The sequence below is a fragment of the Anopheles bellator genome, chromosome 2 (genome assembly GCF_943735745.2).
Source record: "Anopheles bellator chromosome 2, idAnoBellAS_SP24_06.2, whole genome shotgun sequence".
Classification (NCBI taxonomy): Eukaryota; Metazoa; Arthropoda; class Insecta; order Diptera; family Culicidae; genus Anopheles; species Anopheles bellator.
Window position 1 is genome coordinate 24142564 of NC_071286.1, and position 27563 is coordinate 24170126.

The window sequence follows — 27563 nt, forward strand, 5'->3', positions numbered from 1 at the left end:
ATGTATATGCGATCGGACTACGCTAATCGGCCCCAGGAAGATATGGTTCCCGCCCAAGTAAGCCTTTACAGACCAATTACTTGACTGATTAGTACTTCGCTCTATTACACTGTTGAGAATATTGTTAAGCACATCTCCAGATCCAACACTTTGGAACACAGAATTCTCTTATCTCTTGAACTCTCTTTAACCCTTTAAGCCTTGGTAACAAAGTTATTCTTCAAAAACGGATGAAAACCGAAGCCTCCCGGAAGAGAGTCTGCTGTTCCGTTACATGTAATATTAATGTTGCACTGCGTTCATCGGAACCCAAAACAGAGCGACATCATGCGGCAAATAACCCGAGCACCTGGCAGTGACCACAAGCAAAGGATTGGTTGATGTTAGCGACCCATGCTATTGCGCAGCTTCGGTGATCGAACCGAGATCCGGCGTGTTCAACATGATACGGTCGCTGACAGTCACAGTAGCTACCCTTCTGATAATAATCGAAATCGAGATTGACTGTTTGAACCCATACACAAGCTCGTAGTGATCTACATTCGATGGCGAAAGAAACGATTTCACGATCCGTGACACCGCCTTTCTCATCGAAATCACTAGCTCGCCACCAGCCCCCGGCAGACCGGGCTTGCCGTGTGAAGAAAGTAAATATATCCACAACAAACACAAATATCAGCCCGCAGCCGATCGAGTCGTGATCTTGACTGCGCGCCACGGCCAAGGACGAGGTTCCTCGCGTCATCGCGCGTCGAAGTCTTTTGCTCGCTCGCTGCCGGCGTTATGCTGTTTGCGGAGGGAGCGCCATCGCCGCCGGGCCTGGGCCAATGTTTGTCAACTGGCCGACGCCCTGAGGGTTGGGGGATGCAAACAGCAACGAATCCAACAAACACTTGTGTGGCCCGAACGGCCCGAAGGAGAGCAAACGCCGTTTAGACAAAGACGGCACACAAAATGCACCGGACGACGACCGGCGCGAAGATCCTCGCGCTGCACCTCGGGTGTCTCTCCGGCCCCCGGGCCCAGCCACGGTGCGAGAGCGAGAGAGCTGTTCGGCCCGAGCCACGGTTTCGCGGGCGCGCGCCCGAAACCTCTCCATATATTAGCTCGTGGGGCGCGCGAGCCGACCGATCACTTCACTTCCGTCCAGCGAGCGGTGCAGACGTTCCGGCCAGTTCCCCAGTCCCCAGTCCAGCGACCGACCCGTTCCGGAGCCAGTGGCCGAACCCGATCGCGTTTGCGCCTTGCTTTCTTTCTTTCGCCTCCAGTCCGCCGGTAGCCGGGCACACTCCCGAGCTGGAGCTGGAGATCGCGTGCCGCGCGCCGTCTAATTGCCGTGCTCCCCGTGTTCCGCAACTTTGTCGCGCGAGAGTGTCCGTGTCAGTGTCAGTGTTCGCCCGTCAGCCCCAACATCCTGTGTGCGTCCAGGGGTGGAGCACACGCGACCGTCCCCTTCGCAGCGAAGCCGTCCCAGGCGCCAAAGTGCCACATCCTTCCACGCCGGTAGGTGAGATGCTATGATACTGTTACCATTTACCTTACGCCACCCGACTAGACCTGAATGGGGGTTAATGATGATGATGATGCTGCCTGCGTGCGTGCATGTGTCCGGATTCAGACCGTGTGCGGTCAGGAAATTTTCGCAACAGTGGCATTTGTGTGTTCGTGCTCTCGTGTGTAAGTGTTCCGAGGAAGAAAGTTTTGGAGGCTCCTTCTGACTCGCCCGAACAGCGAATTACCCTGGCAAGTTAGAAAAAGTCAGAACCACTAGCATCCACTTGCGGGTTGGCAGGGGGGAAGGTCCGGAAGAGAACCGGACTCCGACACGAGTACGGTACGGGGCGCGTTGGTTCGAGTGGAGAAACAACTAAGTAACGAATGAACGATCGATCGCGCGAGGCGGCCAAGTATGCGGACCGCGCAATCGATACGGCCACGCATGCTGCGGGGCCGCCGGGGGCCGCGGGGGGGGGGGGAGCGCGAAGCTAGTGCCGTTAGTTCATCTTCTTGTGTTGGCTTTTTTTTCTCGATCTTTTTTCGGGGCCCGGGCGCGAGGCCTTTCGGGAGTCGCAGTGTAATGGCGTCCGAGACGCGCGCACCTCACATTGTTTTGCTTTCCGATCGATGCTCAAGTATGTTTTGCCACCTAGCCGCCCTCGGGGGACGCGATCGCCTTGATGCCCAGCTGAGGTCCCAGCGGGCGGCGCGCGGGATCGCGCAAGGTCATCGAAGCATATCAAGCACTACACTATCGTGGGCAGACCGGAGGTCATCGACCGCGCCCGACACATAAGGCACCCGCCACGAGAGCCCCTTTATGTTTTGCACCACACCCTTTTATCGGCTCGTATAGTTTGTCTTCGGCCACTTCGCGAGCGGATGGATCAGGAGATTGGCGCGATCGATGATCTTTTACACCCGGGACGAGAATGGGCGCCGGAGCCGAAACAACAGCCCAAATCGGCAACGGGCAACATATTTTATGCCTTCCCGCGCCCGGGTGCCTGATTGGCAAAGGGCCCTCCGTGTGCTGCGCGAGGCTGTTGGCCTCGTGGGCACCGAAATTGGCGAAGGCGCCCGAATCCCGTTTTGATTCGATTGGCGCGAAGGAGCCCCGAGTGGTGTTGGTGAAAATTGTCCACTCGAGAACGTTTATGACCCGGCCGGCCGGCTGGCTGGCTGGCTGGCCTTGGGACCTGGGACTCTCGGAGCCGAGGCTCTTTTCGGGACTTTGGGACGGCTTAGAGTGCTCGGAGCGCAAATTAATCGCATCGTTAGCATCGTCACAAGCTCGCGGACCCGCGTATCCGGCCGGGGACCGGTAGCATCGGTGTGTCCTCGATTCCCAGCGACGACACCCGAACCCCCATCAGCCTAATGACACGCGCAGTCTGTGCCTTTCCCGCCATTAGCCGTTCCTGGCACGACACGCAAGGTCGCCATTTTTAGTCGACCGGTGCGAGAAGAAGATCATCAGACGCGCGCCTGCGTGCGATCCGTAAGCATTAATTAGCGGGACCTCTCTGTATGCGCGTGTGCGTGTGGGAGGGGGGAAGGGGGGAGGGCGAGTGCGAGAATGACCTTGCCATCGCGGTGGAGCGTGGCAATAAAAATGACATAAACCTCTGCCGAACTCGAACGCGAGGCACCAAAACGCGGCGGTCCCTTTATTCGCACTTCTTTATTCCCCGAAGACTGGACTTGGACTTGGCAGTGGCCAGAACCTGCCCGAACTGGCCGTCCCGGGTGACCCGGGTGGTGACAGGACCGGACAACGGACCCCGGCGGAACCGGGCTCTGAAATGTCGCGTTGAGATGAAGATCCGCAGTTAAATGACCTTTCGCGATATCCTCGCCTCGCCGCCGTTTGGGGCGACTGGTCTCCCGTGGGGGGGGACTGAGTCCCGGCCTGAGTCGTCGAGGAAGATTAAATTGAAACTGGTTTGACGTGTGCAGCTATTTATCGTGTCGCAGCCCCGCAGCACCCAGCAGCAGATGCCTGATCTCTTGTTTAACATCTTCTGTACTTGCGGTTCTAGCGATCGCCAGCCCTTCTCCGGGAGATCGCTGGTTCCAGAATGACGCTCCCGCTGAGAACAGTTGGGTTTTTGGTCAGACCTGGCCAGATTGGTGGAGCCGATCCAATTCCGACGCGGCCCGACACGCTCCAATCAATCTTCCCCGGGTCGGTCGGAATCGATCGGATCGGAATTAGACGCACCGGGAACCGCAAGAATCGGCATCCCTGCGGTGCGGTGTCTCCGTCGGGCGATTAAATTCGCACCCCGACACCAAGACGCGCCCCCCGACAATCAGGCCACGAAGATGTCACGCTTTAATCGCGCTGGTCGACGAGACTGAGACGGCTGCAGGTGTTACCGTTAGGCACCGTCGTGGCCATCGGGCTGGGGCTGGTATTTGCGCTGTGGCTGCGACGAGTCGAGCGTTACGTCACCGAGAGTCCCACGGTGGGAAACAACGCGTGAAATCGGTTTTCCGCACAGGGATGTCACCCATTTAGTGGGGGGGTTTGTGGTCACCGCCAGCCGCCAGCTAGTGGGTCAACCGATAGTCCGGTTCCCGATGGACCAATTTTGGAGTGAAATCCTCCATCGCCCGAATAAGTTATGGAAAGTGAAATCGATACACGGAAGGCTGGCATTCGGGAGTCGCTCCGATCCTTACCGTTTCGGAATGTGGGGCAGCTGACGGGCATGCATGTGCCTGGTTCTGGGTCCATTCTGGGACCTCCACAACTAAGTTGCGGAAAGACCCGGCCCCGAAGTGACCCAACCGAACTGATTCCAATCGAGGCGCATAAAGCATAAAACGAGCATAAGGCGAGCTCACGGGGCCCCTAACAGTGCTCCAGCATTACGTCGACTTTCTCCGACGCAACAGCTTCTCGTCTGGGAAACCCCCAAACGGAGGGTAATAAATCTGACCTCCGAGGTTTAGGGTGCAGTATCTGCCACGATTATCGACCCGTGACCCTTATTAACGCCCGAGTACTAACCACCAGTAGCATCAAGCTGGGAGCAAACGAAATCCGTCTGGCCCCAGATATGGATGGAAATTTCGGGGGGCTCATTGTTGGCCCCGTTTCGCCAGCCAGCACCGGTTCCGGTTAACGATCCGCCGCTGCGCTGCCACTTCCCGGCTTATCTGGCCCGGCTAATGAGCGATCTTACTTTCTGGGGCTGGGCTCGGGCCGAAAGTGAACGGGGCGCTCTGGCTGGGGCTGGTGTCGAGTGGAAAATGGCGACAAAATAATGGCGGAGATTTCGGTTAACGAGATTGCCTCGTGCGCGCGCGGTGTGCTTGTTAAGCTTTTTAGTCCCCCCGGGCTCGTACCGAGCACTGGTTAATGTGAGACACAAAGTGCACTCTCACCGTCGCCGGAGCAGAGAGATGATAAATTTATGCCATTTCGCGGTTGCCGGAAGCGTGGCCCGCGGAGTCGATCGAGTGCTCCTGAGGGCCGAGATTTATCGACTCAAGATCGAGATCGGAATTATTCAAATTTTCTCTGACGCACCAGACATTCCGGAGCCGGATTTTGTGGCACGGCGTGACGTGAACTGTGACACTTCCGCTCCACGGCTGGGGACTTCTCCGAGTTCGAATGAAACGCTTTAGGAATTGACACACTTCGTAGCCTACTACGGTCTGCAATGTGCACAACATGAGTGATATATTTTTCTCTCTTAACGGCTAAATGTTCACTTCTCGAGACGAAGTTTGACGTTTCTGATAGCCCCGAGCTTTGCTGCACTGCGAAGGATGAAAATCGGTGTCGAGCACCGTGTACGTCAATGTTGAAAGTCTTCCACGGCGAGAGGCTCTCAGCAAGCCACGGGGTTGCTAACTTTGAAGCTACACTATCGGTTCCGATTGGTTCCGCCTGTTCCCCATTCGCAAGGTCGTCTCGTTTCCCAAAAGGACGTTTAACTTTCTAATCTTCCAATAAATTAAAAACTTTTAATTACACGAAGCCCCCCTCGGTTTCGGGGACTTCCAACAGGTTCTGGGCACATTTCCCTTTCGAAAAGAGTGCCTCAAAAACAACACGAACAGAGCCGACGAAGCAGAAACAGGGGAGATGGCTCTTTTTGAGTCACATCATCGTCCGAGCGTGCTTGCAGTTCATTGTCCTCGAACTTTTTCGGACGTCTTCCACGCCCTTTGTTCGTCACGTCAAAATCAGCACCATTGAAATGTTTGGAACCTCTCAAAGCGATTGTCCGATCCGATGCAGGAGTCGTCGTGTTTAAGCCTTCTTCGAACGTGAGTTCCATACTAAAACGTGTTTTGTTTCAAGTTGAAATCCTTTACCAGATGTCAGGGCAGTGCTGCCATTATGATGGGAGTGAGTGAATTTCCATTGCTACAGAGTTCGTATTTGACGATTCCTCATTATTGGGCCCACTTCGGTAGATCGCCGATAAACAGGCCATCAACCGCAGGATCCTCATGCGCGGATCCTACACGGTCCATTAATTATGTTCAAACGAAAGAATAATGTCATGTCCATTTGGCCAAGTCTAATTTTCATCGCCATTAGCGTAATGAGTGGGCATTTCAGTGGTTGGCAAAAGGTAATTTGTTTCTTAAAATATTCCTCACCACCGTCCGCTAGTGTCCGTTCCGCTGCCCCCGCCCGGCGGTGCGTGGCGAAGAAATAGGTCGGAAAAAGGGGGGTGGGGGGAGGAAATGAAAATTAAATAATTCTGCAATTCCGGAGATCGGATATTGTCGCCGGTCGGTCGGTGCGCGATATCCATCACGAGCACCGGATCCGGTGTCCCCGGCGTGCGGTCTCCGTTCTTCAACGGTATGGAATTACGGAGACGACGACAGTTTTCGGGGGCTTCGCTCGCAGCACCGGGCCTTCCGTGGCCTATTAAACGGCCACACCGCAAACCGGAAGACGGGAGACGGGCTGACCGCTGTTGAGCGAAATGTTTTGCACTTTCTAATTCGAACGATCACGAAAGCGGAGCGAAACACGATAGCGGCCCCGAATTCCGGGACGGCATCGATGGGATGCGCTCGGATGCGTATGATGATGATCGGGCCACCGCAAAATATTGGCCCGGTCTCGGGTTCACAGGGTTGGCGGATTTCTTGTACGTCACCCATATTTTTTGGTGGCATTTTCCCAGAACCTACGCCACACCGGGAGATTGGACACACATCTTTCGGGACCCGGCTCGGGGTCGAAGCATCAAATCCGTTTCCCAAACGGCCGGACGGGCCGCCGAAAATGGAACCGGTTCGGGCTAACCGGGCAGATGGATGGATGGATGGGATCGGATCCGTTACGGCCGCCAATCCGTCACGTTCGTTTTCACACCTCCCGGTGGCGGCACCAATTAGGGGGTTCGTTTAGCCGGTGCTAATTGGATTGGCCGGTGGCGTGGGTTTTGCGGTAACGCAATCATAAAACCAGCATATTTATGCGCCGTAATTAAGCCGGCCGGCGCCCGGAAAGATCGAGCTGTTTGGCAGATGTTCGGTTCGGTGTTGCTTTGTTTATTGTTTCGATTTTCGCCACATTCTATTGCCCAATGGCACTGTCGATTGGGGTTGGAGTGGGACGACCGGAACTTGCGGGCTTTTTCGTTTGTGCGCGTTCGTTCGCTCATTTACTAGGGTGGTTTGAAATGTTTCTGACCTAATGAAGTTGGAAGATATTTTTTCTGATTTTCTTGTTCCTCTACATAGTCACCATATAACTATACGCACTTCTTCCAGCGAGGCTTCCATTTCTGTATCGCATCCAAAAGTAGTTTTTCTTTTCAAAATAATTTTTCACGAAAATGATTGCCTCTTCATTTAATCAAAGTCTCTGTGCTCCGAACGTCATTTTCCAATGAGGGTACAGTCAAGCAGTTCAAACTGTTATTCGCCAACTTTCGGCATAGCAACCGTAATGGCAACGTGATGGCAACGAAAGCCTAGAGCTTTCTCTTGCCTAAATGTTGATTTTAATGTAAACAAACTCTTTTACATGTTCATAACCACTGCTATATCTCTCTCTCTCTCTTTAATTCAACCGTCGTCTAGCACCATTTGGTGATCTTTGGCGATATTTTTGCCGCTAGTTGCAGTTTATGAACGTCCCGAACTTTCATTGTCTCTCTTGCTCTTCAGGGTCCCCATACACAGAAGACTCATCACTTTTTTGCATAGTGGCACCGCCTTTCAAAAACAATTTCACAAAAACGTTGAGATCAAGACATCTCAAACGATTGCCACACAAAAGCTGTGCGTCCAAACTGACCGAAAATTTTGGCGAGTAATTGTCAGAAGATGGACAGCAAAATTCACTAGTTTCCGTTTACTGCCTTCTTCATGCCGGGGTAGGAAGCATTCCCAACCACCCACTAATTATCCCTCAGTGACGCAATCGAAGAAGATGCAGCGCTTCTTGCGTGGCGTTCGTGGCCATTATGTTGCTCATTTAAATTTACATACTCCAGCGGTGCGATGCGATGGGCAAGCCAATTAGTATCGCGAGTCGTTAACATCGGCCAACGGTTGAATCGGCATCGGTTGTTTGCTTCCGCAGATTGGTTCACACGCGAACCCTTCTCCTTTTCGGGTGAGCCCATTGTCCGTCATCATGAAGCATCCGATTTGTGCCCCATTAGTGTCGTTCCCGGAGCTCGAATTCTAGTTTTACCAGTCAAACACGAGGTCATAATTAAACACAAATTGATAGTAAATAATTTATCCGAAATCCAGCATCGAACTGTTGCACGAACACACTGTCAGGGTTCGAAGCGCAGGAAATAAATGAGATAACAAGCCGAGCTCACATTCCTGTCGAACGCGTTCCGTTTTCCCATCGACGCACCAAGATCCTGCGCACAACACACCAAGGCCGTCCGGTGGGAAATACGTACGTTTTTCCTTCCTCCGTGTTTTTTTTTCTATTCCATCTATTGTCCTTGACTTGTGTCGTGCTCTGTAGGGTGACGCGAAAAATGCAACCAAGTGCTGGCCTCGCCGCGGCCGGGCCACCAGGCGGACAGGCGGACGTGGCCCCGGCCCGGCAAACCAGCTGATGAGTGATCTTCACCCCTGGTGAGATCGATTGCCCACTTCCTGTGGCGAGAGCATGGCGGTTGTGGTTCGCGCTCGCGCGGATAAATTTATTCCGCGCGCATCGTTTCGCGATCGCAATGCAACGCCGTACAGAGCCGACGAACGGACGGACGGACGGCCGGAGTACACGATCATCATCATCTGGTTCGCAATCCATATTAGATCATGCGGCAACAGGCTCTAAATTATATACGAATCGATCGCGAACCTCTCGCTCGCTCACTGTGCTATGCGATCCGCTCCAGATCTGCCAGAAGAGGCAAAGCGGCTCGCTTGTGTTCACTTGTGTTCTTACATCTGTCTACGCGCGCCGTTTCAGGGCCACCATCGTTCCGTTCAATAAATCGAGCCAAAGGGACGCATCAACGGAGACCGGTTCCCGCCGGTGCTTCCCGCCATTAGCGGGCGAACGGAGAGTGTTGGGGCGAGGGCAAACAGAATGGGAGGCAAAATGGGTACACATCGGGAGTGCATCGGCCACTCCGGCCGGCGACGGATAAATACTGACAGGCGGACGAGCAACAAATACTAACCGAACCCCCGAACCCGAGGCCTACCTAGGGCTACCCCGGCAAGGCTATTCTTGGACCACCGTACGGCGCCCGGGTGAAGGAACGGAGCTAACAGAAATTACCTGTTCACAGGTCGTGTTCACCACCCGGTGGTGGGCCGGCTGGATCGAAGACGCACCGGCGTGGGCCGACCGGAACGCACATCGGGGCCGCGCGAAACGCGCAACGGACAAAGGCGCAACGAGTAATTAATGATAAAATGTGCTGATCGTCCCCATCCCCGCAGGATCGCGGTACGCAATTTGTCGGCCCCGTCGCCGCTTAGGAACGCCGCCACAAATCTTTCGCTAATCAATAGCTCTCTCGCTCTCTTCGGTGGCCACCGGGTGCCAGTGTCCGGGCGGTGCCCGCTCGCTCGGACGAAATTATGCATTTTATGTTGCAATTATAGTGCATTACGGGCCCCAATTGCTTACGCGCGACCATCAAAACAACGAGAATGGCCACTAAACTTATGGGCCCAACTTTGCAAACGGCCAACATTAACTGGCGGCCGTCTCGTCCGGTGGGGCAAAAAAAAACCAAATTAATTCTTAAGATGGTAGCAAAAAAAAAAAATGGAATCGAAACGGTTCACGAGGTTCGTCGCTTCTGTGGGCGCTCGAGTCGTTTGTTGCGTTTGCCGCTCGCAACGGCCCCTTTTTTTTCCGATGATGAATCCGATCGAGAACGCCGCTCGATCGCTCAAGAATTGCGGCCAGGCGGATAAAGTGTCCACGGCACACGGCAATTTACACCGTGGTCTGCCTGCGTATGTGTGGCCGTGCGGTAACGGAATGAAAGAGCGAAATGGGACCCGGGAATGTCCGATCCGGGAAGCGTGAAAAGGGTATCATCAACGGTGGCCACGGAGGGGCCCGGGAATCGCCTCGCGGGATGCCCGAGGGAGGATTGTGTTTTGAATACATGCATTCAGGTCAGGGACAGAGGCCTGGCCAGATAGAGGCTATAATTTGGTTCGATGCTAAAAATCGTGTTAGTTTTTATCTCGCTCTGGCGGCCCGGCCGGCCGACTCCGGTCCCGCGGGGTATCTAGCTCGGTTCGCGCCGTTCTTGGCTCCGGCACAGCGCTGCGCTGAGTGATTTTCGTCGTTCGCTTCGCGTCGTTCGTCGATACGCGATCGCTCCGCAACTTAACGGATTCGGTGTCTTGGGCACCGAAAAAAGTGGCGCCTCTCGTAGCCGGCGCGGCGTCGTAAACCCTGACCGTGATCTTGCAATCGCCATCGCACGGACGGGCTCCTATCACCACGGAGCCTGAAAAGGGACTGAGATAGGACCTTGGCGGGTTTATCGGCGTAGCCGGCGTAGCCGGCGTAGCCGGCGTAGATAAAATCCAATTTCTGGTCGCCTGTCACTCGCGGTGGCCTTGTGCGAGACCGCAGCCACCATGCCGTCGATGGCCATTCGCCCATTCCGGGTTCCGGGGAAAATCCGACCAATATGCTACCGTGTGCTGTGGGCTCTCACGGCCACCCGATCGTACGCGGGTCCGCAACCGCAACCACGTAACCGTACTTTGCGCGCGCGCGCGCGGGGCCCCGACGCACACGCAGATGGCTTCCGTTTGCGCCTAGTCATGGGCAGCTCGATTGCGCCGTTCCGCTTTATGTTCATTCAGTTTCTCTCGCCCCAGGCCGGGCCTGGGCGAACCATAATTTCTTCTATTTATTACATTTTTAAACCAAACCCCAACTGCAGCCGACCGTCAGCCGGCCGGCCAGTCGTCATTCGTCCTTTTCCCGTGGGCGCGCCCCTGCGTGGAAAGTAACGCACGCGGGCGCACGATTTAATCCACTTTTCTTCCCCTGCGGCCGTCGGCCTGGCGTGTGTGCGTATATGTGTGGGAAAATGTGGCGATCACGCTGTCGATCAGTCGAAGCCCTGGCTGTGCCAGGGCCGTGTGGGCCTTGTTGATTTGATTTGTTATTATTTTTTTTCATTACCGATCGACCTCGACCGCCCGATATTTATGTTGTGCGGTTGTGCGGTTGCCCCAATGCTGTCGAGCTGAAGGCACCAGCGGACACCGGCACGATGGTTTGCTTTGTTAGCGGTTTTTTTGTGTGCGAATTACCTCGGAACCGTTCGGCGGAAACCCCTTCGGGTGGATTTTTGTGGTTCGGAAACGAAAGACTTTCGCGCAAGCGACGAACCCGCCGAACGGACGCAACGGTGCCGCACCGCCGTAGTTAGAAGCCTAAACACCCGTTACATCCGCATTAACGTCAGTCGTCTGTGATATCGCCGCCCTTTCCACGTACATACAAACGCACAGAGAGACCGAAACGGATCGCAATTTCCTTCCAATTGCGCCGCGGTGGCGGAGTAACGATGTGCTTCTTTATTGAACGATCGATGCGACTCTGTGCGCCGGGTTTGATGCTACCCACGTCAACCGCAGCAAGCCCAAGGTGGGGAAGATGGGCCCGATTTCGGGAGCCGTTCGTTCTGTTTTCGAGGCTCCATTATCGCGCCGGCTCGAAGGTCGTAATCGTGATCGTTCCGGCCTTCGGTTTCTTTCAGCTTGCGGTTCTGGAAACCCCCCCCCCCCCCCCCGCCCCCCCCCCCCCCCTCCCCACCACGGGTACGGATCGGAATTTGACCGACTTCCGCAGGACGGCCCAACAACTTCATCAGCACGAAGCCCACGCCCTTAACCGTTTTGCTCCGGTTTTTGGGGTTCGGCTGGAAGATTCACCCAAATGATCGGCGTAGGTCGGTCGGCGAAAGTCCCCCCCCGACCCGCCAGGGAAGGGCCTCGTAACCTCCCGCGAACTGGGCCACTTGGTTTTGTGGGTGGTTTAGCGGCCCTTAATTGACGCGTTTTGGGTGAGTTAAAATACTCCCCGCACGTCTCGTTAGCGAGTTCCCACGAACGGTTGGCTGGGAAGGGCGGTAATTGAGCCGATCGTCCGTTGAGCCGTTGTTCCCTTCCGATTCTCACGCGTGGCCTCCCAAACGGCCCATCGAGTGATATCAAAGCGCGCAGTATAATTCATAGCGACAACGGCGATCGAGCGCAACATTATGGCGAGCACACCTTTATGGCACACCACTTTATGGTACACACTTTTATGGCGGTTGCCATTTAATTGTCCTGTCCGCGGACTCGGACAATTCGAAAAGGGGAGATGCTTCGAATTAGAAACTGCTGCTCACAGGGCGTTGGCGGGTGGGGGCCGCCCATGTCTTAGCACCCCATAAAACGGAGTGGCAACGGAGCGGTGGTGGTGGACCGGTGTGCGGTGGTGGCGGGGAGCAAAACGAGCTTGTAACATTTTACGGTCCACTTAGAACTGGGGGCCCGAACGGCCGGCCCAGTCCGGGCCCCGGTGTTTACTTTTACCCCGGGGCCCCGGGCCCCCGGGTTGCCGTGTTCCTGTTTTATGCTGCCTCACATACACGCGCGAGCTCGGGGAGAGTTTTATGGTTTTCGGATGCTGCATTCATCGGGCCGGCCCGCAACACGACGCCCGGTGGCCAGAATATCGTTAACCAGCCGGGCCGCCGGTTTCGCAATGCAGTGCCGGGCGCTGCGTCTGCGTGTTGCGCATCCCGTTCCGCGATCCCCCACCAAACTGACGGAGGCCCCTCACTTGGCCTCACTCGATCGATCAATCAAATTTTCGTAAAGAGTTACAACTTCCCGTCCCGTCCGCTGGGTTGGGGGCCGATCCGTTAGCTAAATCGCACGATCTGCCACGATCTGCCACGATCTACGTTGCGCCGTTTGTTATGCTCCGGGAGTGCGCGATGACAGCGTGCGTGAGGACTCCCGAGAGGCGCTGAGAACTAAGTTTCTGTGTTAGTTCCTATTTTTTTTTGTCGCTTTGTTGCGGCGAAGTTGCAAATTACCTGACCCGACGCGTTCTGTGTCGATTGTTTTTTTGTTTCTTTGTTCGTGGAAGGATTATGCGTGAAGCGAAAAAAAGGACGATAATGACACTGTTTTGTTGCTACCTCAGCGAACGGCCCCTGGCTGTTGAGCAACAGCGTTGTTTACCCCCCTTTTCGGTGGGCCCCATCATTCAGATGATCGAGCAGCGCCCCGACGTGACCTACCTTTTGGTGCCTAACAAGCTTCGCCGGGTTCACGAAGGGGGTTCCATGAGTTTTTTTTTGCACCGCAAGTGCATCCTGTCTGTAAGTCGGTGACCGTCTGTACACCGGAGGGTAAGAATATTCGCACAACCGGAGTGCTTTCGTAGTTTGGCAATTAATACGACGTGAGTTTGGGTTCAAAGCATCCGGTTACATCTATAACATTCCAATGCGGGCAGAATTTTAGAATGTTATTATTTGAATAGAAGTATTTGAAGTTTAATTAATGTCGCCTTGAGTTAGTAACTCTTTGCGTTCATGCTTTATTATGGCGGAATGGTAGCTCGATATGTTTAGCTAAACAAATGTTTAATAAGTCCCGACGATTGCCAAGTCCTTTTATGACTACCTAAAATACTTTCTTCAGCATTGCGCCCTTCTAGAGTCATGGCTGTATGATGGTTGTATGGCTGTCCATGGTTTCTCTGCTAGCGTTTCCATATCATTTTCCATTCCTATCATTGCTATGGAACCACGTTACCGTACCATGCCTTTTGAGTATTTCTGGTCGTTTTTTTCCGTCAAAGCATGGTTCAAATTAATCATTTGTTGTCGGTAGACATCTGTATCTGTTTAACCAAGTCTTAGGAGCTTGTGATACGCTGCACCTTTCTGGTCCCATCAGAAAGTCTCCTTCTTTTGAAGTCCTCCGACGCTCTATGGTTGTTAAGTTAAAATCACCATTTTCAAATTTTTTAAACCGCTGAAAGCACTGCGATCATCTTCAAAACAAGCTTCGACAAGCATTTGATGCAATTCTGTAGCAGTTTTTCTCAGCTGCTAGCGCAAACGCTATGATGCCCGCAAAACGTCATTTTCAGGCACAAAAGTCAACATTCAAAGATAAGTGTACCATGTATAGTTCCCAAACAAACATTGGTTAAATAAATAATAATAATAATAATAATAATAATAATAATAATAATAATAATAATAATAAGTGACAAAATATTTTTTTTTCCACCTTAAATCATTTGCCTGATGTCAGAACAAGGTAATGTTGCTAAAAAAGCATAATAAGGACGAACAATCCAATTCCAATCATACCGCTTTAAGGGATGTGACGTAGCTCTGAGTATCCGAAGAAGCTCATGACAGCTGCAAACGTCAAAATCGAAAACGTCTTTGAGAATAACAAAAATTATCGGAAGTTGGAAGCCGACGGACGCTGCCATTGATGCACCACGAAAAGCGTCCCAATACTTTTCTCCCACCGTGTATCCTCGTCGAGGACCCCCCCCCAAAAAAGGTAGCCTGCCAATTGGCCCCCACGGAGATGCACCGCTTGGGGTCGACCATGAAATGAGGTGAAGGTGAACGCCACTTAGACTCCACCGGGGGGCTCGGAGTTTGGGGTAGGCAAATTCGATGGCGCAAAAACTCCTTTGCCATTGTGCCCCCCCCCGGGGAGCGGGTAATTTGTCCGCCCAAATGAGCCGGGCGCTGAGCGATGGCCGCGATGACCGGTTAATGAGGTGCCCGTTTCTTACGCCACCGCCGCCATTGAAGGTGCGCGTCACGCCGCGCGGCTGGAAACCATTTGTCGCAATCGATCGACGGGGTGGCGCTGTTTACGGGGGCGCACAATCTCACCCCGCAGTCCCCCCCCACTTCGGCCGCACCGAGCGAAAGCGACGAACCCCGGCGATGCGTTTGCAAATTTTCTCCCGATTCGCCACACGCGGTCGCCACCGGCTTTGGGTTTAAATTATGATACAACTTTCGAACGAGTTTCGAACCGGCAGGTGGCCATTATGCGTGTACGCTGCATACCACGGAACGGCGAGCCTTTAGTGGATTGTTTTAGTGGTGGCCCCGAAGTGCTGCCCGGTTTCGGTATGCTCCAGTTAAGGAAAAAAACAAAGACAAAAGAAGTGAAGCAGAAAACACATAATGCTGATCTTGTTTTCGGCGGGGCGGCCCTCCACACACAGATACACAGATCATAACGCGCGGCGCGTTAACATGGAAGGGGGAGGGCCCCCGACCCACGGAGGTGCTAAATAAAGCAGAGCACCGGAGCAGCGCACGGCGCCGCGCCGCGCCGGTAAACATAAAACAAGCTTTTACTTTATGCATCTCTCCCGGCCTTGTTCACATGGCCTCGGCCTCGGGGAGCAGGCCCGTAGCGGGGGGCTTGCCACACGGAAGAAGGGCACATCCGAATATCAAGGCCACCGGCCGAGTGGACGGGACGATTGAGTCGTCCCGGGCCGGGGCTCCGTGGCGTGTTGGGTCGAAAAATGAAACCATTTTCCGAATGGCGGACACGACGAGCCTGACATTAATGTCACCATGGCAACGGACCGAGTGAACCGCTTGATTGGCTTAGGTCAGTGTGTATGGCTAGTTCCGGTGGAGTTCTGAAAATGCGGACAATGTTGGCTCATTATTGTAGTGCCCTTTTCTCTGCCTTCTCCCGCTCTTTCGGAACGGTCGCAAAGCGGTACCAATTTCCGTGCCCAATTCTCGGCCGGACTCGGCGGGAACTTCCCGGACGAAAGACCCGGCCGGCAATCCGAATTCCAGCCGCCGGTAAGGGTTCGCGCTGGGAAAGAACACGGGCCTAGCAAATCAATCATACATCTCCGTCCGCGACTCGCCACTCGGGACTTCCGAGATGCGTGCGAATTGGCGGAACCGGCCAGCTTCGGCACAGTACCGATCGGCCAGGGGTCTGGCCAGGGAACCCCACACGCCACAAAGAACGTCGATAACGAGTGCGCGGGGCGCGCATTAGCGCGCCGGGGCCTTCGGAGCCTCCGTTTATTTTCGGGGCGCTTCCTTCGCTTCATGTTTTTCGTGGGTCCGCGTGGCTTCGGATGGCCCACTTCAGAAGTTCGCACGGTGGTGCTGGGGGCGCAGAACCTCCCGGACCGATCCGTGGCCGGGTCGAACGGTACCTGGCCCCCTGGAGCCTATTCTAAGGTGCCGGGCGCGTCAGGACCGCGCGGACGCGAAATTTCTGTTTTTTCGGGGCCAGTGTGCAATTTTGACAAACGACAGCTAATGAGCTAACGCTGCGTGGAGGCCGGTGAGGCCGTGGTGCTGCTTCTGGTGCCGATGATGATGGTGGCGGCGGCATTGGGAAGCACCGTGCAATTCTACTTATTATACAGTTGTTCTCCTTTCGGGCTGCTTCGGGTTTCGGGTTGGTTTTGGGGAAAGAATTGGGTCACCACCGAAGCGCGCCGAGATAGAGAGAGAGAGAGAGAGAGAAAAAAGACATAGAAACAAATCGGAGGCTGCGAGGCGTCGAGGAACGTCTACATTTAGGCCACACTGCGTAAGGGTTGCCCTGGCCCCGGGTATCGAGTCCGGTCGGATTAATTGGTAAAATTGTGGCCCACCACGATGCCTGTACTGGTGTTGGGTGTACTCTCTTCATCAACGGCCCACCATTACGGCCTATTCTATATCGATTACGCTCGTGATCGGTCAAAATATAAATTAAAATCCCGCCGAAAAAGGAGGTTGATTGGTTGTTTTTTTCTTCGCCTGTGGTTGTGGTTCGAATGGCCCTAAGGATCTCGCGAATGAGGAAAAATCATCGGCCAAGTGGTTGTTTGTACCTTCGCAGGCGTTGCGTTTGCGTTCTTTATTTTTGGGTCGTTTGGTGCTTGATTAATTAGAACCACACTCTTGCGTAAACAACCCTCCTTATTCCTTAACCGTGTGCTCCCCAGGCTGCTCTCGGAAAAGGCTAGAGCTTTCGCAATGTAGGTTATGTGCTTTTGTTTCAGGACTTACTTTATGCTTTATGTTTGCCCAGATGCTAATTTCTACATACCTCCGGTGGATAGTGTAGTTCGTTGTTGTCACGCAGCAGGCCTGGGTTCGATTCCCTAGAGCGACGTTTCAGGGAGATTAGCACGGAGCCCACAAAAACAACGTTACAGTAAGCAACAGAGACTAACATTGTCTCCGTTTCGGCCCGTAAATCGTTCGGCCGTTGCAATTGTCCGATAAGAAGAAGAATCACTTATCACGGCGGACCAGGGAAAAAGAAGATGCTGATGCTTGGAGTTTTTTTAAACATAATTTGGCGTCTTTTCGCGATTGCACGGCTTACTTTGCTCCTGAACAAGCATTACATTTATTTTTGCTCTCAAACGCCTCGACCACACTATGAGTTTTCTCTACAGGTTTTTTGATAAGCTAGCATTCACACTTGAAGTTTTTGCGCGAGATATTCCGTGATCTCCAGTGAGTGAAATGACAGTTCGTTTGTTTATGCTTTGATTTTTCAGTTTCCTTTCCTTCTCCTTTTATGGCCATTTTTGTCAAAATTTGTTTCGCTGTCGAAAAACTAGCCATATTTTTGGAAAGCAATAAAAATTTGCCGTAATTTGCCGTAAACTGTCAAATTGAAAAAAATACCCCCGAAAGGAGAAAATATCCCGTAAACATATGGCGCTCAAAAGCAACTCAAAGTCACTCACGGAACTCTAGCAAAAGATTCATAGTTTCTTGGCCTGCCATACATTTTGTCCAAGTTTCTCATAGTGTGGCCGGGGAAAGAGACAAAGAGATGAATTTTATCGACAAAATTTGACAAACGTCATATGTTTATTCTCTTCGATTATTTCAATATAAGGGTTCAAAGATAGCTTACAGATTGTTTCGACACCTCTCAACTGCAATATTAAGTAAAGATGATGTTGCGATCAATATCGATCAAACGATCTACCAAGTCTATAACATTGCTGGTTGCACATATTTCTTCTCAAGCTCAATGTTCCGTTTTGTGACTTGAAAAACTTTTCCTTTTTTGGGTGTTTAAAACATGACATACGAGCCGCTGATGGTCCAGTCGGTCCTTAACTTAAGCTACAGCCATCAGGAATCGCCAGTGTGCCAGTGTTGTATTTGGCCAAGTATATGTGACCTTCGATTGGGCCTGCATTTAACATTTAACAGGAGAACATACCAGCCCATCGGTCGATAAAGGGACAATTTTTTGACCTAAATAAGTTTGTAAGGGTAGCGATGATTAAGCGGTTCGTTAGAATTATGCAACTGTAAGGAATGTAGCTTGATGAACCTAGAATATTGAAATTCGAACCTCTCTCATGTCCAGCTTCGTAAGGCGTAACAGAACTCGTAACAAATAAAGCAATCAAAATCCCAACCACACGCCACTGGCTCGATTAGACAACTTTACTGACAGCCAACCAAAGAACAATGCGCTCAACCGCACATCTAATGGCTACAGAATGGCTGAACAGTATTTTTATTGTACTCCACACCGGTCAATTAGAGCCTGAGAAACGGTCTTGTGTTTCTGGTCGGCCTAGGCAAATAAACAACCATTTCGTCTCAATCGGCGGCCCCGAGTGCCTCCGGGGTCCCAGAAGAAGAAGCAACAGAAGAAGGCGAACGCCGTACCGTGCCACTAATAATATATTTGTAAACCACTTCCCGGCCGGGCCGTATCCCGTTTCGCGGGATAAGTTTTTGGCAAACCACTAGGCCCCGACCGGGTGGGAGAACCCATCGCCAACTTCGAAGCGTTCTTGACCGCCGAGCCTCTCCAGAAGTGCCAGTGTTCCTCTTTGTTTACATTGTGCTTCACGCCACCCGGTCGGCTGGCCGGCCGCCGTGTGAGGGGCCCCGCGATTGGCCTTTGTTCCTATCAGCACCCGTCATCAGGCACGTTATTGTTGGTTGATGATTGCAATAAATCTTCGACTCGTCAGCAGCTCTCGGCGTCAGTCGGCGGGGCATTTGCACAGGGCCGGGGCCGTGGGCTCCCTACCAGGACCAGGGGATTAGCATGGTTAGATTGTGATGTAACGTTTCTATTTCTCCCTCCCCCCAAAGTGCCGGGAGGTCGTTGGAACTTTCGGAGACTACCAAAAAGGAACGGAACGCGGAGATTCGATCGGTAAACGAGCCCGAAAGGGTGGCCGGCGGGACCGTAAGGTAGAGCCTTCCGGGGGTCTGGGCTGGCCCATTCTAATCGGTTCATTCTAATCCGTATTTTATGGAACCTCCATCATGGCAGCATGGAGCTGTGGGAAACCGCGCTGATCTGGTTGGCGATCGCTGGCCGGGGGGGCCTAATCAAATTCATAAAATTAATATCACGCCAGATCGGAAGACACCGGCCACAGGTTCACGTCGGCTCGCGTCCTTGGCATTGTTTCATTGTGGCATTGGGCGCGATCACGAACGCGCGATCGGTTATTCAATAGAAATTGTGTTCCAAAGCGAGCGATCGATCGATCGATCGATATTGATCCACCAGATATACACGGCATACAATCGACAATGGTGCTGAGGGCAATCAATAAGAGAGCCCCAGAACAGATCGCCAGCGATCTCCAGTTGCGATTGATATGCTATTTCCATTCGCTTCGGTTCAGATCGCTTCGGCCGACGAGGTCAAGCGGATGTTCTAGCAGTCCAGCGGTGCTGCGAAACCCCCAGCAACTCACGGTACCAAAAAAAAAGCCCCAATGGGGTAATGATGGACCAAGGTACGCCAATCCATCAACTCTCTCCCTCGCGGAACAAGTGGCAACCTAATCAGATATCCCGGATAATCGGTTGGCACACTCGAAATCGAACCGGGAGCGCCTCATTTGGGTTGATGCGGCCACAATAGGACGGAACGATAAAATTATCACCAATCGACGACGTCGTCGTCGTCGTTGATTTTAAGCACCGATCAGGGGGCCCTCAACGAGGGAACCTCCACGATCGTCATCGAACCCAATTACGGGTGTTTATAGAAGTGGCAGCCCGATTGGAACTGGGGCCCACCGTTGATTGGCCTCAAAAGATTGGGAAGTCCGCCACTGTCCCCGAAAAAGCCGTGGCCAGTGGCCGGCACTTTCCCGTGAGCACGAGTGAAAACTTTTCGCTTTCGCAGCTCGTCCGGAACTGTTCATTGCGGAGCACAACTCGGGACCATCGGATCGGGATCGAGTTGGGCGGGATATTCATGAGGGCCACTTTTACGGTCGTCAGCTCCCAAGAACGCTACCTGGTCGGGATTCGTGAGCAGCAAACTCCGGACTTCCTATTAATAGGGTGCCCGGCCGTCGGAGCGTTTCGTGGGTCTCGCTCCGATGATCCGGTGCCTGGTGTGGTGCCGCAGACACGTAGAGGCGTTTTGCACACTTTCTCTGACTGACACCGAAAGAAGAACCTGGAGCCTCGCCTTCATTAGAAAGAGCTATCGTGGCCTCCGGCGGATCACGCGAACCATGCACTCGATGTGGTAATCTGGCGGTATCTTCACTTCCGTAAGGCTGCTGCTGCTGGTGTGTAATGAGTTGAGGTCCGCAAGTGTGGATCACGATCCGATGCGATACGATCGTGGGATTATCCTGAATGGAGATGTCAGCTTTGATTACTGCTCTCGCTGGAGCACTAGTCTGGGAGTCACTGTCAGTGCGCTCTCCATACACTTCCGTACTTCACTTCTGGGACAACCCGGCGAGGGGGAAGCTACATGAACTTTGAATGATGTGCAAATGCAGTTTCTGACAGTTCGTGACGGAGTGCCCGCTTCCGGTCCGGGGCTTCACTTGCACCCCAGAACGATCGCCTGTGGCGCACGTCCGACCTGACGTATATCAGGGCGTGAAGTTCTCGCGTGAAGAGCTGGACAACGCCATTAGAACACGCAAACCCCGAGGTCCCGGGGACCACTCCCGGGAGTACGTATATCATGCTCGCTGGCATCTCCAGACCCCGAGGTCCGTTCTCGTCCGGCAGGCCGTTAAATAACTCATCATAAACAGGTGCCTTCGCCCGGGGGCGGGTGTTTATTCTGTCCCGGGTGGAACAGGGGCAGAAAGCGAACGACCTCTCGGCAAACTCGTCGGCCGGGCCTCTGACCTGCCGTTCGTGGCGCGGGTGACGTAGCGAAGATCCGCAAATCCCGGAGAGCGGTTTGCTTGACGTTCCCATTTTTTTGGGATGTCCGCAGCGGGACCTCCGGAGAACCCGGGCTGACATAAGCAACCGTCAGCCGGGCGGCGGGTGTCAGAAATATTTATCTTCCGTCCACTCCGGTTCGCCAGAGGTCGCCCGAGCGGATCGGAACGCGGGGGCCTCCATTAATCACGCATGATTTATGGATGACCATTACGGATGAATAAACGATTTATAACACTTAATTATTGCAGTAAAACAATCCCCGCCTGTGCCTTCGCGGACGCGGAACACGGATCATTCTAACCTCCCGTGGGCCACCGTCTCGAAGGAGGATTTGTGTCTTCCGGGGACCAAGAACGGCCGCACCTAATGAAGGGACCGAGGGGCGACCGAAGAGGACAGGTTTCGCGATCTCATCCCGCTTAACCGTTAGCGAACGTCGTAGCGATCCATAAGCGCCGCCGAGCAGCGGGCGCAGTTAATTAAGGGACCGCGACAGCAGGACAGCTCGAAAGGTCACCGGCGGGCGCCACGGATTCTGCCGGGATCCGTTCGTCCAGCCACCGTTAGGTCGTAAAGCAAACAAACCGGAGCGTGGGCCGTACGCAACGTACCGGCATCCTGCCCGAGGCCAAGAACTGTGGCCTGCGTCTATGCTAATTATAAGACGCGCTGGCCAATGTTGCGGTTTGCTTCAAAGCATTCGGGGGCCCCCGTGTCCTCGTAAAGAACGCGGCCCGCCGTTTCACCATTGGCTGGGTTCACGCACACGCCGGCACGCTGGACGGGCATAATAACATGTGTTACTTTATGCACCGGTGCGCCGGCTGGGCCGGGGAAGTTGGCCGTAGAGCTGGCGCGCTTCGGGCGAGGAAATAAATCCCGAACGCTAGGCGCCGCGTTCCGGCGTTCCCCGGGTACCGGTTCTTGGAGTGCATGACTGGCGAGCGTTAGGTTGCGGATCCATGTCGGAACGGACCGGCCGCGGAGTGTGTATGGCGAGGCCGCACGCAACCGCCGATGCTTTACGGTGTAATTGATATGTTCTATACCGCTGCTGCTGCCGCCGCTGCCGGCAGCGCCCTCTAGGACGCCCTCGAGGCTGGGCGCTGGTTCTGGGCGTTCGCTCGAGTTGGGAACGGAATGTTGGCTATTTTTGGTGGCAGCGCCCGAAACCGACCCACGGTTCCGCGAATGGAATGTTCTGGGTGCGCGTCACAGCGTGGCGAGAACGATTAGACGTCTTTTTGGCCGCCACAAATAAGGTTCCGCGGCTCGGACAATGGTTCCGCGGCTCGGCCCTCCAAGAGTCCCGCTGTAACCACTGGGCGGTACTTCTTGCGGACCCCTTGCGTTCTAGACCTAGACCCCGGTGGCGATAGTTCTGGATGAGTGATGATCGCTACTGCAGCGCATCCACCAGCCGACAGTCGGCGAGTAGGCTGAAAATAAATTAGCGGAGCGTGCGTCAGCCAAAGTTGGGGGCCGCGGCCTCGATGAGGCACACATTTGGTGTGGGGTGATAAGCGAAGCCCCAAAAATGTTGGGTCGTTCCAAAAGTGTTGAACAAACGAACACTTGTTTGAGGTTACCGTTTTGATGCGTTATGCGTGATGAAATAGCAGCCCGGCCAAGAATCATCATAGCAACCGTTGACGGACACGGCCACTGAATACTGATTTGAGAAGGGAATTTAAATGGACAATTATGACAATCAAATGACAGTACAAAATCGTCTCAAAAGAAGAGGTTTTCGTAAGATCACTCTAACCCGGGGTCCACAGTATGAGAAACTTGGAAAAAATGTATGGCAGGCCAAGAAACTATTAATCTTTTGCTAGAGTTCCGTGAGTTACTTTGAGTTGCTTTGTTTTCGACAGCGGATCAGATTTTGACAAAGATGGCACTAGAAGGAGAAGAAAAGGAAACTGAAAAATCAAAGCAAAATCAAACGAACTGTCATTTCACTGACTGGAGCTCACGGAATTTTTCGCCCAAAAGCTGCTAGTGTGGACGCTAACATATCAAAAAACCTGTAGAGAAAACTCATACTGTGGTCTGGGCGTAATACAGGTTAAATCAAGAGCTGTCTGGCTTGCGCCAAGGCTCGTTAGCGAAATGCCAAGAACTGTTTCCGTCTTTCGGGGTGTTGACACTCGCTGTCATTTTGTGGAGCGGATGGGACATTGGTTGACAAAAGGCGGTTATGAATGAGGGTTGAATTCTATCCCCTCATTTAGAAGTCATTCAGACGACCGGCCGTATATTTATTGAAATAGATTTTAATCCACTCCAAACCACGGGCTCCAAAATATTGATAGGCTGTGCAGTGGTAATGACGCAAGCATTTGTGTAGCATTTCGAGGCAGTATTTTAAATTGGTTAATGGTTTATTATCGAACCTGGTCCAAGGCACAAATCTCTTGGTTCAGAAATTAGATTGACTGAATTGTAGGTTAAAGACAGGCTCTACATCACGACTTCAAAGTCTTGACTGACGGCCTATAAGGTTATGCTGTGTGTTTGGTGGGATCAGCAGGGAGCTGTCTATCAGGAACTGTTGGTGAAGCAGTGCCCTGTTTGAGAGGAATATTCTAGAAGAAGCGATCCGAATTTGCCATCAGAAGAGGAGCTGTGTTTTATCGTTGTGACTCCCGCTTCTTCAAAGGAACTTCGATGGAATCTGGTTTGGCTTCATTCATACAACTTTCCCGATTCCTCTGCTACAAACTCTCCAGTTACTACGCTAAATGCCGAAAAATGGCAGAAGGTCAATGTAGAAAGAAACCTCGCGGAGACTTTTTGCATGACCCAACACGAAACCGTTACACCGCCTTTAGCAGCGCTAAAACGGAAGCCATTCCGTAGATGGAGGCCACGGAGATCTATGTAGGGCTGCCGTCGGCCCGAACGGTGATGATGATGATGCGGTGCGGTTCAGTGTGAGCTAGAAATCTGAATTCCTGCGCTGCCGGTCCGAAGGGGATAGAATATTTTCGATTCGTCCGCCGAGGGCGCATCTGTGATAAATTAATCAACGCCCTCCGGTCTGGTAACTGTGCTTTGGCTGTGCCAAAAAAGTCCGAAGAAGCGAGGAGTCCGATGAAAACAAAGCGCCATTAGCCGCCCCTGTTTGGAGCCTCTGATCGGTCAATTAAGGGGGATTAAGAGAATCCCTCCAATCCCTGTCCTCGGTTTGGTCCAGGTACGGTTGGTCCACGCTGCGAAAGTTCGACTCCGTTTCGTAACCGTAACTGGAAAAAGTGTAACGTCAGAGTTCAAGTACAGAGTAGAGCCCCCGGAGGCCGCATCCGGCCGCCGGTTCGATCGGTAATGATCGGATCGGATTCGGTCGGATCTGTTAGTGGGCCACAAATGGGGGGGCCCCCGGTAAAAGCTCCGGCTTGGCCACTGGCAAATTACAGGCTACCGGCACCCGGACCCAACCCCTTTTTGCGGTGGGTGGGCGGTTTTATTGTTTAATGTTCGCGTATTAAATGTGCTCGAAGCCTCCCGAACGGGCGAAGGCTCCCGAATCCTGGAGCCACTGGGCCCACTTTTGGGTCTCGGGCCGCTGTGGGCGGATGAGACGGATTAACGCAACGGAACCGACCAAAAAAAAAAAAGGCCAGACCGACGGACCGACTAAATCGTTATTCCCGCCCCGAATCGATCGGGCGCTCCAGATCGCGGGCAGATGACCTCCCCGACCGAACTCTGGACGCAGACCCACATCCGCCCTGCGCAACGGGCAGCGACCCTCGGTTGCCCGATTTTACGCGCCCGGGGCCTCATTAGGAGGCCCCCCGAAGAAGTCCTGCACCACAAGGAACGGGTTGACGGTGATAATTTCTGCGACTGCACCTCTGGACCATCCCGTTCCCGCTCGGGGGACAGCATTCCCCGCCTTCCGAGGCCTTGGTGGTGCAGCTTTAATGGTGATCTCATTAATCAGAATGTGGCAAATTATTAGGTAGCCGGCAGGATTGTCGGTTTGGCTGCAGCGCCTCCCGGGCTGATGAATCGAGATAAACGCGGATCACACGACACGCGGCCGTGACAGTTAAAAATCGGAATCGCGAACTGCCGGCCACCGCACTCCGTTAACCCACCACTTACGCCCCGCACCACCCGGGAATTATCAAAAGGGTCCATGGCGTTGGCGCCAGATCCGACTCCCGGGGGCGGTTCCGGGTAATGAGCGGGTGAGATAATTCAATCACACTCACCTGAAGGGGGGGGGTGGTGGAGAAGGTGGTGACCACGCGGGGGGGGGAGGGGGGGACCTTTCAATTGTCACGTCACGCCACCGCTGGTCTTATTTCCCTATTAGTGGTGGCGTTTTCGTTCGTTCATTATTTTCCTTCCCTTTTGTGGGGTGTTGAGGATGCGCCACTCCGGGACCACCGACCCCAGACACCACCCACCTCCCAACCCGCCCATGCACCTAACCGGCGGAAGAAGGGAACAAAGGCACAAGCGACACACGGCATTACACATTTATTTCATTTTCCTCGCCTCCGCGTTAGGGAGCCCCGTGGGGAGGGATGGCCATGCTCTGGTTTATCTTTATGTGCCTCTGCCGTAGCATAAATCGAATCCAGAATGGCCGTTTTACTGAGCTGGGCTGAGGTCATAATAATCGAGAGCGCGCCCGGAGCGATCAAGCCGGGAGCCGGGAGCCGGGAGCCGAAGGATTAAATTGCATTCTGCTACTGGCCATTCGCGAGGGACAACCGGACCCCCCTCAGGGGGGCGGGTTCCCCTAATGATCGCCTCGCCCGGGGGCCGGCAATGAATTGGCGGCTGCGGAATTAATTGGCTGCGGAAATGTAATATATTTTAAACTAATCAATTATCGTAAATATTATTATGCCGCCTCTGTGCAGGACGATTCTCACCGCCTCTCCGTGGCTCCGGGCCGTTCAAGGACCGGGCCGGGGTTGATTGAGATCTCAGCCCGCCGACGTTGGGGCTTCGTGATCCGCTTGTCCTTGGGCGTCAACATTGTAGCCTTCACTTCAGCGCCATTTATTGATCGTCTCCCGTCTCTTTTTCCCCCAATCTGTTTTGCAGTTTTTCATCATGCACCATCCCACACGCCACCTGGTGGTTATTTTGTGGCTGGCGTCGGCCATCGCGGCCGTCCCGATACGCCAGGGTCAGGGTCTCCTGGCGGCGGTGCAGCGTCAGTACGATGGGAGCCGACCCGGAACGAACGATGCCGCCGAGTTCCTGCAGGAGCTGAGCGAAGAACGGTCGGCTGATGCGGTAGCGGCCGCTACCGGACAGCCAGCCGTGGCTCCGGGGGCACCAGCGGAGGCGAGGGTCCAACCTCCGGCGGCACCGTCTACCGGTGAGCCGTCGGGCGCCCGGAAACACAAGATGCTCGGCTACTTCGGCCTGTACGCACCGAGCGCGGTGCCGGCGATGGCTTACGGTCAGCTGCCCTACGGCTACCCGCTCTACACGTCGATGCTGGACTACTACGACGACTACTCGTCGATGGCGGGGACGATGTCGCTGGATCCGAGCATGGGCAGCATGGGCGCCGGATCCTATCCGAGCCTCAACATGCTGGCCAACATGCAGAGCTACCCGCCCAACATGTACGCCAACATGCCGAACGGCTTCGGCTCGTACCCGGCGATGGGTGGGGTGGGGTCCCAACTGTCACCCAGCCTCCAGCAACACCTTGCCAACCTTCTCCAGCAACAGCAGCAACAACAGCAACAACAGCAACAACAGCAACAAGCGACGAACCCGCAGCTGGCGGCCCAGTTGGCCGCGAGCCTGGACGCGAACGCGGCCTCCCTCGGGAGCTTCCAGAGCCTGGCGGCCAGCTTCGCGGCCGGCAGTGACAACTTCCAGCTGGACGACGAGGACATCCTGTCGCGTCACAGCCAAGCGACGAGACGGCGCCCACCCTCCGGCCAGGTGAAGAACTCGCCCATCTACTACATCCGGCTGCCGCCGACGCCGTACATGTTCGTGCCGGGCGTGGGCTACATCTCCCAGCCCCCCACCATCCAACCGATGGCCGCCCCGATCCCGCAGTACCCGCAGCTCGGGCCACCCGTCACGATGAGTCCGTTCTATCAGCTGCCGATCAACTTCGTCTCGAACGGCAAACCGTCCGGCATTTACCAGTGGAACGGTGGCCCAGGGCCAGCCGCTGCCCCCGCTCCACCACCGCAGCCCGCGTTCGCCCTGCCGTACCCCAGACCGCAGCGGCCCGCGTACGTGCCGACGCCCTTCATCCAGGACTCGAAGGTGACGCACCTGAAGGGCCCGTTCCTGTTCAATGGCCGGCCGGAGGAGATCTTCCTGCTGCAGAACGCTTTCAACCCCCTGTTCCAGAGCCCCCTGGCTGGCTACTACTAG

The 27563-nt window shown here is 54.0% G+C and overlaps 1 protein-coding gene across 1 annotated transcript; it reads left to right on the forward strand.

The window, feature by feature from the left end:
* Positions 1–27563, forward strand: LOC131207228 (numb-like protein). The gene is made up of 2 exons (XM_058199837.1): positions 1–57; positions 26256–27563. The coding sequence occupies exons 1-2, from the start codon at positions 1–3 to the stop codon at positions 27561–27563; spliced, it is 1365 nt and encodes a 454-aa protein (XP_058055820.1).

Coding starts and splice junctions, on each gene's coding strand:
- LOC131207228 (XM_058199837.1), top strand. CDS start 1: ATGTATATGCGATCGGACTACGCTAATCGGCCCCAGGAAGATATGGTT. Junction 58..26,255: donor AAGATATGGTTCCCGCCCAA/GTAAGCCTTTAC, acceptor TCTGTTTTGCAG/TTTTTCATCATGCACCATCC.